The sequence below is a fragment of the Pipistrellus hanaki genome (genome assembly GCF_964339955.1).
Source record: "Pipistrellus hanaki genome assembly, chromosome: 6".
Lineage (NCBI taxonomy): Eukaryota > Metazoa > Chordata > Mammalia > Chiroptera > Vespertilionidae > Pipistrellus > Pipistrellus hanaki.
In genome coordinates this window covers 86,911,554-86,925,064 of record NC_140508.1, presented here as the reverse complement: position 1 = coordinate 86,925,064, position 13,511 = coordinate 86,911,554, and the positions used below count along the sequence as shown (strand labels likewise).

At 55.4% G+C, this 13,511-nt stretch overlaps 1 protein-coding gene across 2 annotated transcripts in view; it reads right to left on the bottom strand.

Annotated features, from left to right (window-relative positions):
- The window catches only part of CDH2 (cadherin 2), a 136,232-nt gene extending 123,304 nt beyond the window's left edge, over positions 1 to 12,928 (bottom strand). Inside the window, exon 1 of one of the 2 annotated variants that reach the window (XM_084887055.1) lies at positions 12,772 to 12,928. In XM_084887055.1, coding sequence (XP_084743181.1) covers positions 12,772 to 12,831 — 60 coding nt within the window. In that variant the 5' untranslated portion in view covers positions 12,832 to 12,928. The remainder of the gene's footprint in view (positions 1 to 12,771) is intronic. The other variant, XM_084887056.1, reaches the window with a different exon arrangement.
- Positions 12,929 to 13,511: the final 583 nt, after the last annotated feature.

Genomic DNA, 13,511 nt, shown 5'->3' with positions numbered 1-13,511 from the left:
CCCCCCACAAGCCCGGGGGGAAATGTCCCCAAAGGTAAGGTGACCAGACGTCCCACTTTTTAACAATTTGTCCCGCATCCCGTGGTGTATTTAAAAAAGTCCCGAAAACACCGCAGGGCACGGGACAGATTGTTAAAACATCGGGACTGTCCTCTTTACCCAAAGGGCATGGGAACAGCCAGCCAGCCAGCCAGCCGGGCCTCAGGGAAGTGCCAGAGGCCACCCCCCAGGCGGGCTCCGCTCTCTCAGGAGGCGGCCAGGCCAGCACACACCTCCACGTGGGGGTGGGGGGACCGGAGGGAGAGAGCAAAGATGTATGTGCTGTATATGAGGCCCCTGGACCCATAAGAAGCACAAAAAAAAAAATTCAGTTAGTAACTCCTTCTCCAAGTCAAACTGCCCCCGGGGGAGCCACGGGCTGGAGGGCGGGGTGGGCACCTGCTCTGGAGACCTCCCCGCCTGGCACCACCCTGTGTCTTCAGGAGGCTGGCGGTTCCGCTGACATGTTTTATACACTTCCTGCCCAAGCTGTGAACACGCATCCTTTATACGCCCCTCGGCAGGCACAGTGCTTTGCGATGGAGAGCGTGTGTTTGAGGTTGAGCTTCATGCACACACAAGACAGAATCCCGCCTGCACGCTGCCTGCCTGCGGTTCCGTGAGCGTCACCCCGAGCCCGCTCCGGGCCGAGCTCTGCCGCTGAGCTCCTCCGCTCCGAGCCCAGCCCCTCTGTGCCTGTGTGTGCCTGTGTGTGCGGTGCGGAGGGCTTTTCTCTGGGGGGTGAGTGAGTTCATGCATGTGAAGCACTGAACACAGCAAAGACCGCAGGAGGGGAGGGGAGGGGAGAGACAGAAGCTGGTGTGACAGTGACCCTGAGCGGCTGCCTCCCGCACAGAGGGAGGGGGTCACACCTGCCCCCGGGAGGAGTCTGACGGGCAGCCTTTCGGGGTCCAGGCTGATTCTCCAAGGAGCCAGCCGCCAGGGCAGCCCGTTCCATCTCAGGACGATCCGACCCCGGGGCCCTGAGGGCTGGCAAGGTCAAAGGTGCCACCCGAATGCCACACCACCAGTGTCAGCACCTCCGCGCCTGACCCTGCGCCCCCTGCCTCTCCGCCGCTCCCCCAGGGAAACGGACAAGGATGAACCCTAGAAACCCACAGAGTTATCAGACTGGACAAAGGAACCGTTTAAGTTCAGAAAAATAGAGGTTAATCACTTATATTGATAAGTGATAGCAGCCCACGTGTTCTTATGAATACATTAATCCGGGAGGGCCCTAACCGGTTTGGCCCATTGGATAGAGTGCTGGCCTGCGGACTGAAAGGTCCCAGGTTCGATTCCGGTCAGGGGCATGTGCCTTGGTTGCAGGCACATCCTTTGTGGGGGGTGTGCAGGGGGCAGCTGATGGATGTTTCTCTCTCGTAGATGTTTCTAGCTCTCTATCCCTCTCCCTTCCTCTCTATAAAAAAAAAAAAATCAATAAAATATATATTTTTTAAAAATAATAATAAAATTAGGAAGGGGTGTAAATAAAGCAAGACCCACTACTTCATAGCACAAACACACGTCAATTCCACACAAGGGACACCACTCAATGTGAAAACATGAACAGATCAATACAATGTGATATTTACAACTTGGCTCACCTACCACAGAACAGTCTTCCAGAAACGATACATAAATGTGTGTGTACATATATATGTGTGTGTATACATATATGTATAAACATGTGTGCATCTTAATTATGAAGAACCAAGGCTCGGGGAAAATAAGGATTCAGAATCCCGACAATATCCATTCCTTAGGCAAATCACTGAAAAGATAGCCCCACCGTTTTTAAAAATGCTAATTACTTTAGGCCATACCCTGTTATAAGTGATTTGCAGAAAACCCATTGTTATTTACTTGTAAGTATACCACGATCCATCCCCCTGTTAAGCGTATCTGCACTGAGACCGCCTCAAAGAAAGGTAAGACCATCACCCAAATCATGGAAAAATCCCGTTTTCTTTACGAGGTCCTTAATTATAGACCAGCTCATAAGTTAAATCGATGGCTATGACATCCCTGCCCTAAATCTTCCGAGTTTATCTGTCACACAGAAAAGACAGAACTGTAAATACACCGTAACGCTGAGAACACAAACACTGCGTGTGAACGACCACGTGTCCGGCAGAAACGCTGTGTGCAGGGACACAACACAAGTCAATGCAAATTATCTATCAGTGAGCGAAGGCCACACCGCGCGTCCGGCCTGCTTACGTCCTGCGAAAGGAAGTCCCCGTGTGTGAGAACATAAATAAACCGGAGCAAGCGCCACATCCTCGGTGGGCCATCCTTCTGGAATTTAATCCCTCCGACCTCACCATGATGCATACATGCTCCGCCTAGAGTCTAGATCCGCTCAGCGAGCACTGCCAACGGAGGGAAAGGGCCGCTGGCAGAGAGACCGTGGGACAAGCATGCACGCAGCATTCCTCACGGCCAGGGGTCGGCAAACTGCGGCTCTGTGGACTAATGAGTTTGCCGACCAGTGGGATAGGGGCTTGGTCACAAGGAACAACAGCAGCCAGTAATTACTGGAACCGAGGGTCTAGGTCAGTGGTTGGCACACTCATTAGTCAATGGAGCGGCAAATCGTGGCTCGAGAGCCGCAGTGTGCCGACCACTGCTCATGGCACCCTGTCATCTATTTTTTTAAAAAAAACCTACATGGTCTGGCAGGTGCATTACAGGTGGCTGGGCATCGTTCCTTGCACCGAAAGGTTGTTGGTTCAATTCCCGGTCAGGGAGCATGCCCAGGCTGAGGGCAGGAGGCAGCCAATGGATGCTCTGCTCTCTCCCTGATGCTTCCATTGTAGCTTCTTTCTCTCTCCCTCTCTTTCTAAAAATTAACATTGAAAAAGATTCGTTTTAAAAAACTAAAAATCTACACAAACACCAAAGAAGGTCAACTGTACCCAGAGCTGCACTGAACGGCGGGGAAACGGGCAGTTTGTGGAAGCACAGCCCTCAGTGCAGCCTTTTTTAATTAAACATAGAGCTGTGCCAGGCCTCGTGAAGAAGCAGGTCACTATTAAGTCCAGAGGAGTTATTAAGATTCACCACTGAAGCCCTAACTGATCTGGCTCAGTGGATAGAGTGTCGGCCTGCAGACGGAAGGGTCCCAGGTTCGATTCCGGTTTAGGGCATGTACCTTGGTTGCAGGCACATCCCCAGGAGGGGGTGTGCAGGAGGCAGCTGATCGATGTTTCTCTCTCATCTGGTTTCTCTTTATATATTCCTCTCTGTAAAAAATCAGTAAAATATATATATATATATTTTAAACAAAGAAGCACCAGCTAAGATTAGAACCTGTTCACACTCAAACCTTCTGCGTGAAGACTTCAGGTCAGAAAGACACTGAGGTCTTTGCCTCCATCCTCCTCCTAGACAGAGGCTGCCAGCCTGACTTCCTGAATTCCACGTGTTTGGCTTTGGACCGGAGCCACGTTGCCAAATGACCAGAATTACAGAAACACACCCCCGAGGTGGAAAAACCACCAGAGGCATTTCGTGGCTGAACACCATTGACCTGCAAGTGACCTTGAGCCAAAACGAAACAGTCCAGCCATTCCCTTTATGTGCTTTTTAATTTTTTTTCAGGTTCCTTACCTTCCCAGGTGTCCCCACAGTGTCACTGACTCTTCCCTAACTTAGTGACCAACAAAGCAGATGGCAGATGGGCATGGGCAGTGCTACGAGTCACGTGGAGGATGCGGAAGACGCGAAAGGCAGTGGCGTGCAGTGCAGGACCTCATGAAGCGTCCAAACACAAGCAAGCAGTCTGTGCCACTGGAACCCAAGTCCAGCATCACCCCTGGCTGTGCATCCGCACGGGCCTGACCAGTGGTCACGGACACAGGGGGCGGGGGCATGCGTGGGGAGGGGTTTGGGATGGGAATGGGGGGATGAGGACAAATGTGTGATACCTTAATCAATAAGGAAATTAAAAAAAAAAATTACCAGTGGAGGACAACTCAACTCGGAAGAGGGTAACTGGTGCTGGGGGTGCTGTGACCGGCCCATCGGCGACCCCTCAGCAGGCTGTCCACGCTAAGTGCATTTCCCCGCCCGCATCTGATGCTCCCACCAGCTCCCTGTGTGTGTGTGTGTGTGTGTGTGTGTGTGTGTGTGTGATGTGTGTGTGTGTGTGTGTGTATGATGTGTGTGTGTGATATGTGTGTGTGGTGTGTGTGTGTGTGTGTGTGTGTGTGTGTGGCAGGTATACATCTCGAACTCCCTGCCCGGGAGCAGGAAAGGAGGACATGGGAACCCATCTTGGGATGTGGGTACCAGGCGGGCCCCACGGGGGGCGGTACCAAAGGAGGGGCAGGAGGCTGACATTCCGGCTGCACCGAGCACATGCCCGCTTTGTCCCGGGACCGGGGAGCCACGGAGGGTGGACTGTAGACTCCAAACCACTGTGCTGACCAGTGAAGACAACAACAGCAAAAATGCAAAGTGGTCCGACTCCCCCGTTTGCTAAAGATTTATGTTCAGCTGAAGTGGACTGTATCCCCTGTAACCGTCATCAGATTAATGCTTTTCAGTCATTTATTTCCGAACTCACTGAACAGCTCCCCGGTCAGGCGACAAGGCTGCTGCTGGAGATTAGGGGGCAGCCGAGGGTGTCCACCCGCCCACAGCCGGGCCAGCGACAAACAGAACAGCCCCCGCTTTTCTCAGAGGCCAGCAGGTAGATCAGGGGGTGCAGAGCTCCCCGAAACCTGTCAGGGGCAGGTCCCTCCGAGGCCTGGGCGTGTATTGTAAAAGCCGCCAAATGATTTCTTTTGTGGAAGAAAACGTGATTTAAACCATTAATGGAAAAGGTGCCATTAAACCTTAAAACATTTCAAAACCTAGTGATAGAATCTCTTGAATTTCTTTTCACACAAAAGAATGTGGGGGAAAGGGGTGTGTGTGTGTGTGTGTGTGTGTGTTAATATGCACAGCCTTGAGAGTTCCCGGAGGCTGCTGGGAAGTATTTTAAGTTCCAGGATTCACACAAAAGAATTACTTTCCGAGCACTTATCAGTCTATTATTTGATGATCAAGACAATTGGGAGAACATTATAAAACTGACTATGAATCACTTTCCTAAGGTATCTTTTCTCCTTTCCCTAAGAGGACGTATTAAAAAAAAAAAAAAAATAAGTGAAAATCCTAACCAACCCTTAAATTTTAGCTTCATATTCCAAAGCAAATGTTCATATTTAGGGTCAAGATTAAATAGAGAACATACGCCAAGGTTAGCGACGTGAGCCCTGGCTGGGCGGCTCTGTGCTCCGCGGGCCGGCCCAGGCCCCAGAAGGTCCAGGGTTCACTGCCCGGTCAAGGGCACAGACGTGGGCTGAGGTTCCACTCCCAGCCCCCATGGGAGGCAACCCATGGATGTGTCTCACATCAATGTTTCCCTCTGTCTCCCTCCCCTCTCGCTCTCTCTAAACATAGCTGAAAATTTACCCTTGGGTGAGGAGTTTAGAAGAGTTAACTACCTTAACCTTTTTATCAACTCAGTTGAGATCAATGTCAGCGATGCCATGCTCAGGCCCTAAGAGGCATGTCCCAGGGTGCAGGCCGCGGAGAGGAAGGCCCAGGGCTGTGCAGCAGGCTCCCCTCCCCATGGCAGGGGGTGCTGCCCTCCGGATTCCCCAACATTCCCAATGCCTGAATCCCAGTCACATGCAACAAAGCCCCTGTCTCCCAGAGCTACAGAAACACCTGAGGTAACACAGTCCCGCTCCCTGAAACCCACTAGCACATTACCTAATGCACGGAGATTGAGGGGAGGAGGAATTGGGTTTAAACATTTGAAATTATGGCCGTGAAGTAACTTATTTTTTAATTAACACAGAAACCAATATTAAAACCACAATATACAACTGTACACTATGGACAAGTAAAGTTTTAAAGTGAACACAAAACAAGTATTAAAGTTGCAATGTACAGAACTACACCAGTACGCGGTCCCTCCGGTGTTTATTTTCATTCTGGGAGGTTTGTTTTGGGAAAGAAAACCTGGGAACAGACCGTGGATCCAGCCCCGCCCCAGGCCCTCTCTCAGGAGGACCCCCTCTCATTGCTCACAGCGCCCGATCCACAGGGCACCTGCTCCAGAGGCACTGCCGCTGGGAGGCCCAGGCTCAGGGTGACTCCCTCTGGGCAGCGGGAGGCTGGACCTGCTACCCTCACGCTCTCCTGCGTCTCCCTCCTGGACGCCCCCAGGATCTCATTCAGCTCTCACCGCCAGGACAGAGGGACATGCTCCATCCGCCCAGAGCGCTCAGAAGGATCCCTGTGGCTCCACCAGCGAGCACACACCTCAGGCACAGGCAGCCCAGCCCGGCGTGGCCATTCCCGGGCGCGACATGGAAACGCATCTATTATTTAGCCACCATGGAGCTGGCCAGTCTTCCAGAGCTCAGCTTCCTAAAGGCTGTTCCCAACCCAACTCCAGAACGTTCTATGTTCGTGGAGGTCACCGGAGGCCTTTGCCCGGTTTCCCTCCGTCCAGAGGCCCTGACTGTCCTGACAGTCCTTCCTGGTAGCTCTGCCAGGTCCACGCCTGAAGCACTGGGTGGCTTTTGATCTGGATCCAGAACTAACATGTTTTATTCCACAGAGCACGGGTCTGGCATCGGACTGCACGTGGCCATCATTTACTAAATTGGTGCCAAGTGATAGGTTTTCAGAAATCAGCTAACCCCATCTTTTGTAATTATTAAAAAAGGCTTCAAGACATAGCCTCATACATGTGCACACAACATGTGCACATTATGAAAACAGACACTTCTATAGGAACATAGCCAGCGGAGGGCCTGCCAGATCTCAGGCCTATGCCAGTGTTTTAACGCGGACCCTTCCCCTTTAATACTAACTGGCCCCTGTCTGCTGAAAGTTTATCTTTAGTCATCAAAGGACAGCCAATGAGAAAAATTACATTTAAAAGTCCAGCATATAAAAAATACAGAGAATGTCTAACCTGCCGTATATGATGTGCTGCTAATAGCCCTAAAATCGTTCTATCCCTGTGAGGAACCTGGAAATCCCTGCCCCTCAAGTTAAAAACTGAAGCCATTCCAAAGTCTCTATAAAGCAGAGGCATAGCTGGGATGTTTCTGAAAAGCTGCAAGAATCACAGGACTGAAAAGTCCCTTAGAGATCAACAAATCCACCCAGGCCCAAGGCATTACTACTTAGAAAAAAGATGCCTCAGGCGTTTAAGAGAGCAAACCACATCTGGACCAGGTTAGAACCCCAGCCTGCCTGCCCTGGACACTGACCACGGCTAGCTCATGCCCGGGACCGTCTGTAAGAGCAGATCGTTTCATTTGAACGGGACTAGGTTACACTCTTGGTGCCCAAACCACCTTTGAGGACACACACAAATTAACTATAGACTGACACTTCATGTCAAACTGAGGTAAATGTTAGAGGAGACACATATGCTGAGGATAGCAGTCCTCAGCATATGTGTCGTGTGTTTATATATTAAACTAAGTATTAAAATTACAAAGTACAGAACTGCACAGGTACGCGGTTCCTCCAGTATTTATTTCCATTCTAGGGAGGTTTATTTCGGGAAAGAAAGCCTAGGAACATTCATATGCAGCCCATCAAAAAGGGCGGGGTTCAGCTTCTGCAGTGGGAAGCTCAGACAAGCGCACTGAGCACTAAGAAGAGTAACAAGAAGTGAAAACTGGGCAGAGTATTTATGCGTAATCTCGATTTTCTTTTAAAAATTGGATTATAATATAATTTACAATCTTTATGTCCGGTTCTCTCCAAATTCCATTGAGCTCCTAAATTCGCCTTCCTCCACTTACTTTAAACCCATCACTTTAGATATGTAAAAGACATAGCTCTTACTAAAACATTTATCTGCCAGGCATGAATAAAGCTGTTTAATTAAAATTTATCTACAGTTAGTAAAACACACAAAGATTAGTATCTACTCAAATTCACTGACATAATTTTCTGGGGGGGGGAGACAAGTTTAAGTTTTAATAGAAAAAAGAAATGTGAGGCATAATGGTTTGCTGGTACAAATTATGTTTCAATTACAGTTCTTAACCCAACTTGAAAATACTTAGGTTCTAGAAGGTTCTATCATATTAAAGCCAGATATGAAATACTCAAATGACAGAACCCAAACTCTAAACCACATTTTTTTAAATAGCTTGTAAAAATCGCCATGAGTCTGTGAAGTGCTTAAATCTGATTACTTTTTGTATCTGGGCCAACAGAACAACTCTGAATAACGTTAACTTGGGCAAAAATGGAAGTTTATGCACAAGACTCTATATTTCTTAAATAACAGCTTTGATTTTTTTTTTTCTTTTAATTACTCTCCTAACCTGAAACTTTCCACTGGAAAACAGGATGGGGATATGAGTTACTGAGGATTTTTTTAAAAGGCATTTTAAAGCAAGAGTAACTGTTGCTTTAATCTTGCTTGACATTTCCCGATTAATAACCCTAAAGCTTAATGAGGCACCGCAGGTTTAAGAATTGAAGGTTTTTAGTGAAAAAGGACACGAAGAACAGTCTGGTGTAATACACTGGTCCAGGAAGGCGTCAGTCTCCCCGTGGAAAAAAGTACGAACTACCTAGAAAGAACTTCCTCCGAAAGCCTCAGTCCCACGTGGAGACGGTCAGAGCAGATGTTAACACCGGAACCGAAGTCCAGGAGTGCACTCTGTAAATGAATCCCCAATTTGCAATCGAGGCCTAAAAAATTATAAATAGACACTTTGCATTACGTTCTTAAATACGCCTATAGAAATACTGTAGGGCTCACACATTATGATGTTCAAATCGTGCCTGGTCTGTCTGCAATGCACCATCTAGGGGCGATAACACAGGCCACAGAGTAAGAAAAGCACAAAGATACGCATAACTACGTCTCAGGAGCAGAATAACCGTGAACACCGACTATATTCATTCTCCTTACGTTCACGAGAACTTATAACAAAGGCACGTGAAAATCAAACACACAAAGACACATGAAAATCAAACAAACATGAACACAAACATAGTTTATACTTCAAATGATTACTGCATTCCAGATTTCCCACATCCAAACAATTTTTTTACAGACGATTCATGTGTTAATATTAATCTCCTCCAAGTCTCTACCTAAGACCATGAAATTCCCACATAGTCAACACATCTCCTTTCCTATGTCCTCACCCAGGCCCAAGGCCGGACTCTGAGTCTAGGACATCCCTGGACCTTCAGCTGATGTCCTCGATGCATCCTAACACACACATGTTATTGAGATGAGGATAACAGAGCCACGCCATTAAAATGTGAGCTAGGAAAATAAGACAGGCTTCTAATCCATTCACTGGGTAGACAGTAGAAGTAAAATGGATTGTTCCCCCTGATGACAAATCTGTTCATGGGTAATTTAAAAGGAAAGCTTTGGTGAGTGAAGTCTATATTTTCTCTTTTCATTTTTTAACGTAATGGACAATACTAATAATACCTTAAATTAAAGTAAAAAAGAGAGACATTTTAAATACGCAAACCCAGGTAACAGAAAAACAAAATTCACAAAGAATTAACTCAAAGTGAAAAAAAAAAAAAAAGTGTTCAAAACAAAAAAGGGGCACTGCAGCTAAAAATTAAAAGTAAAAAGTCCTTTTTGGATACTCAGTGGTTCTGACTTCACCGTTCCGGAAAAACAAGGCTGCTCTGTATCTACACTAAGGACCTACTCACTCTCCTTTCCAAAACTCCGGGCTCCAGTCTGACCTGAAAATAAAACACTAAGACTTAGGAGCAGCCGAGGGCAGAGGGGCCATTTCACTGGCAGACAGGTCTCTGTTCCTCTAGGAGCAGGGCAGACTGTGAGCACAAAGTCCCTTCTGACCCCAGCAGCACAGCCCACGGGGCACCCCCCGCCCGGACACGCACGTGGCACACACTCTGCCCGGTGACCTTGCACATCTCGCGGTGCCAGCGCCGGACCTGCCCCCAGGAATTGCAAGGCCGCCAGCCCACCAGTTGGATGGCAAGGCTGTCACCCCCTTCCCTGGGGTCTGGAAAGGTCACCCCCACAGGGTCCAGAAGCAGCGGGAAAGATCAGCACCACATCTGACATTTATAAAGAGGCCTTTAACACACACTTAGGGAAACGGGGACAAAGTGACCCTCGAAAGCCACCCCTGGCCTCAAGGTACGTGACACAAAGGGGATGGAACCGTGTGTGCGGGGTGCCACCCCAGTCCGGGGTCAATGACCAGGCCTCTCCCCAGCCCTCCTCCCTGCCCGCATCCCATCGGAACTCACTGTCAGGCCAAAAGCGGTGAACAAGTACCACCTACCGCTGGCTCCTGCTAGGAGGACAGCTTAGGCTCAAAAATGATGCTTCTAGAAATAAGACTTTTTGATGTACGGCACCTCCTTTGTTAAATAAAAGAAATAAAGGAGAGAGAAAACCTCTGATGTGCCCAGGACTCAGGAGTTTACCAGCCTCACCCCTGGCTTCAAACACTGGAGGTGGCACTTTTTCCTCCTTCCCCTCAGGCCTCACCCCCTCACTAAGCCCCTTTTAAAGAAATCAGCCCCAGGGACAGGGCAGGAGAGGGAGAGGGAATTGGCAGGGGGGAGGAGGGGGAGAAAACCGGACAGCAGGGGGAGAAGGAAGGGCAGGAGGGGAAAGGGAAGGGCAGGAGGGGGGAGGGAAGGGCAGGAGGGGGGAGGGAAGGGCAGGAGGGGGGAGGGAAGGGCAGGAGGGGGGAGGGAAGGGCAGGAGGGGGGAGGGAAGGGCAGGAGGGGGGAGGGAAGGGCAGGAGGGGGGAGGGAAGGGCAGGGGGGAGGAGGGGGAGAAAACGGGACAGCAGCAGGAGAGGGAAGGGTGTGCACTGTAAGAATAAAGGGCGGTTTTACAACAGGAGGCACTTTTGTTGGCGGTGACTGGCAGGCCTCCTCCCTGAGTTGAAAGGGATTCCACTGGCTCCCCAAAAGGCAGAGGCTAAAAATGTCTGGCACCCCAGGGTCGGGGAGGCCAGGGGAGGGAGAGGGAGGGCAGACTGGCCAGTGGGGGGAGGGGAGGGCAGAGAGAGAGAGAGAGAGAGAGAGAGAGAGAGAGAGAGAGAGAGAGAGAGAGACACGCACCAAAGAACAAAAGCAGAAGCAGAAACCCAAGGAGAAAGGAAAGCAGGACCAGCGGCCAGAGCCAGAGGGAGGGAGGGAGGGAGGGAGGGCGGGCGGCCGGCCAGGGGCAGAGCACAGGGGGTCGGAGTTGGGGGTCAGGGTTCGGGGATTGGGAGGAGGAGGGGACACACACCACGCGGCGCTGCAGGCCGGCCGCTCCGCTCCGCTCGGCGCGCACCATGGACAGGGCCCGGCCCGCACCGCACCCTCTGGGCGGCGGGAGCGAGCGGAGGGCCCGGCGTGGGCCGTCCCGCCGGTGCCGAGCCCCCTCCCCGGTGCCAAAACCCCTCCCCGGTGCCGAGCCCCCTCCCCGGTGCCGAGCCCCCTCCCCGGTGCCGAGCCCCCTCCCCGGTGCCGAGCCCCCTCCCGGCCGCAGGTGCCAGGCCCGGCCCGGGGGAACCACGAGGGGGACCCGCACCCCCGGCCCGGCCCGGCCGCCCCGCGCAGCCCCGCTTCCCGCCCGCCCGCACCCCCGGAGGATCCCCCAGACCCGAGTCCGCGGCGAGCCCCCCCCCCGCCCCCAGCAGCCGGGCAGAACCGAAACGCACCCCGCGGGGCCGGGCTCGAACCCCGCCGGCCCCCCAAACGCGGGCGCTCCGCGGGCGGAGGCGCGGGGTCCCCTCCGGGCCGCCGGGGGTCGGGGCGGGCATCCCCGCTCGGAAGTTGGCGGCCGCCGGAGCCGGAGCCGGAGCCGGAGCAGGTGCCTCCGGGCGGGGAGCCCCCGCGGCTCCCGGAGGCCGGTGCCCTCCCGGCGGCCAGTGCGGGCTCCGGCCCCGGCGCCGGGGGCAGGGGCAGGGGCAGGGGGCCGGGAACGGGGGCCGGGGGCAGGGGATCGGGGCCCGGGGACAGGGGCGCGGACCCGGGAGGCAGCACCGCCGAGTAACGGACCTGCCCCCGTCCGGCGGGACCGGGGCCGGGCTCCAGGCGCTGCCCGCAGGTCCCCGCAGGTCCCCCGGGCCCGGGGCGAACCCTCCGGGCGGGACCCTCGGCGGGCGGTCGGGGCCGGGCACCCGCTCGGAGGCTCGCGGGCCGCCCGGGGCCGGCGGAGACAATGGACAGACAGGGCGCCCCAGGCTCCGGGCGCGGGGCCGGCCGGGTGCGGCTGGAGGAGCGAGTCCGCCAACTCGGCCCGGAGCGCGCGGGGCGCCGCGCACCGCACCCCGGCCCGGCCCGGCGGGGAGGACGGGGGCGAAGTGGAATCCGGGGGCCGGGAGCGGCGGGGTCCCTCCCCTCCCCTCCCCTCCGGCCGCCCGGCGCCGACCCGCGGGCTCGCCCGGCCCCAAAGAGGACCGGACCGCCTCCTCCCGGGACCCGCCGGGAGCGCGATGGAGAGGCCGGCCGCCCGGACCGGAACCGGCCCCGCACCCCCGCTCCCTCCGCCGCCGGCCCCGGCCCCGCACCCCCGCTCCCTCCGCCGCCGGACCCGGCCCCGCACCCCCGCTCCCTCCGCCGCCGGCCCCGGCCCCGCACCCCCGCTCCCTCCGCCGCCGGCCCCGGCCCCGCACCCGCACCCCCGCTCCCTCCCGGCCGCCCGGCGGGAACAAAGGACGCCGCCGCCCGCCGTACCTGCAGCAGCGCCGCCAGCAGCGGCAGCAGGGCCCGCGCGGCGCCCGCGGGGCGGCTCATGGAGGCGGCAGCGCAGCGGCGGCGGCAGCGGCGGCGGCGGCTCCGGGCAGCGGCACCGGTCCTCCTCCCGCTGCTCCTCCTCCCCCTGCTCCTCCCTCCGCTCCCTCCTCCTCCCCCTCCTCCCCGCCCGCGCCCCCGCCCCCGCCCGCGCCGCCAATGGGAGCGGCTGCGGAGAGCGGCCGGCGGCCGCGGGTCCACCGAGTGCGGAGCGGCCGGCCGGGCGGGGCGGGCGGGGCGGCGGGGCGGGGAGGATGCGGAGGGGGCAGCGGGGCGGGGGCAGCGGGGCGGGGGCAGCGGGGCGGGGGCAGCGGGGCGGGGGCAGCGGAGCGGGGGCAGCGGAGCGGGGGCAGCGGAGCGCAGCGCGCGGTCCCGCTCGGCGGGGTGTTTGTCGCCGCCGCGGGGAGGGGGCGCCCACAAAGGACAGCGTCCCGCCGCCGGATCTCCGCTCCGGGCCGGGCGAGCGGGGGGCGGATCGGGCGCCGCGCGGAGGTGCAGCCGGGCCCGTCAGCGCAGCCGCCGCGAACCCGTCCCGCCGAGCGGCCGCCGCGGCCAAACCTGCTGCCTGCGCGCCGGCGCCGCCCTCCGCCCGCGGTCCTCCCCGCCCGCCGCCCGCCGCCCGCGGTCCTCCCCGCCCGCCGCCCGCCGCCCGCGGTCCTCCCCCCGCCCGCCGCCCGCGGTCC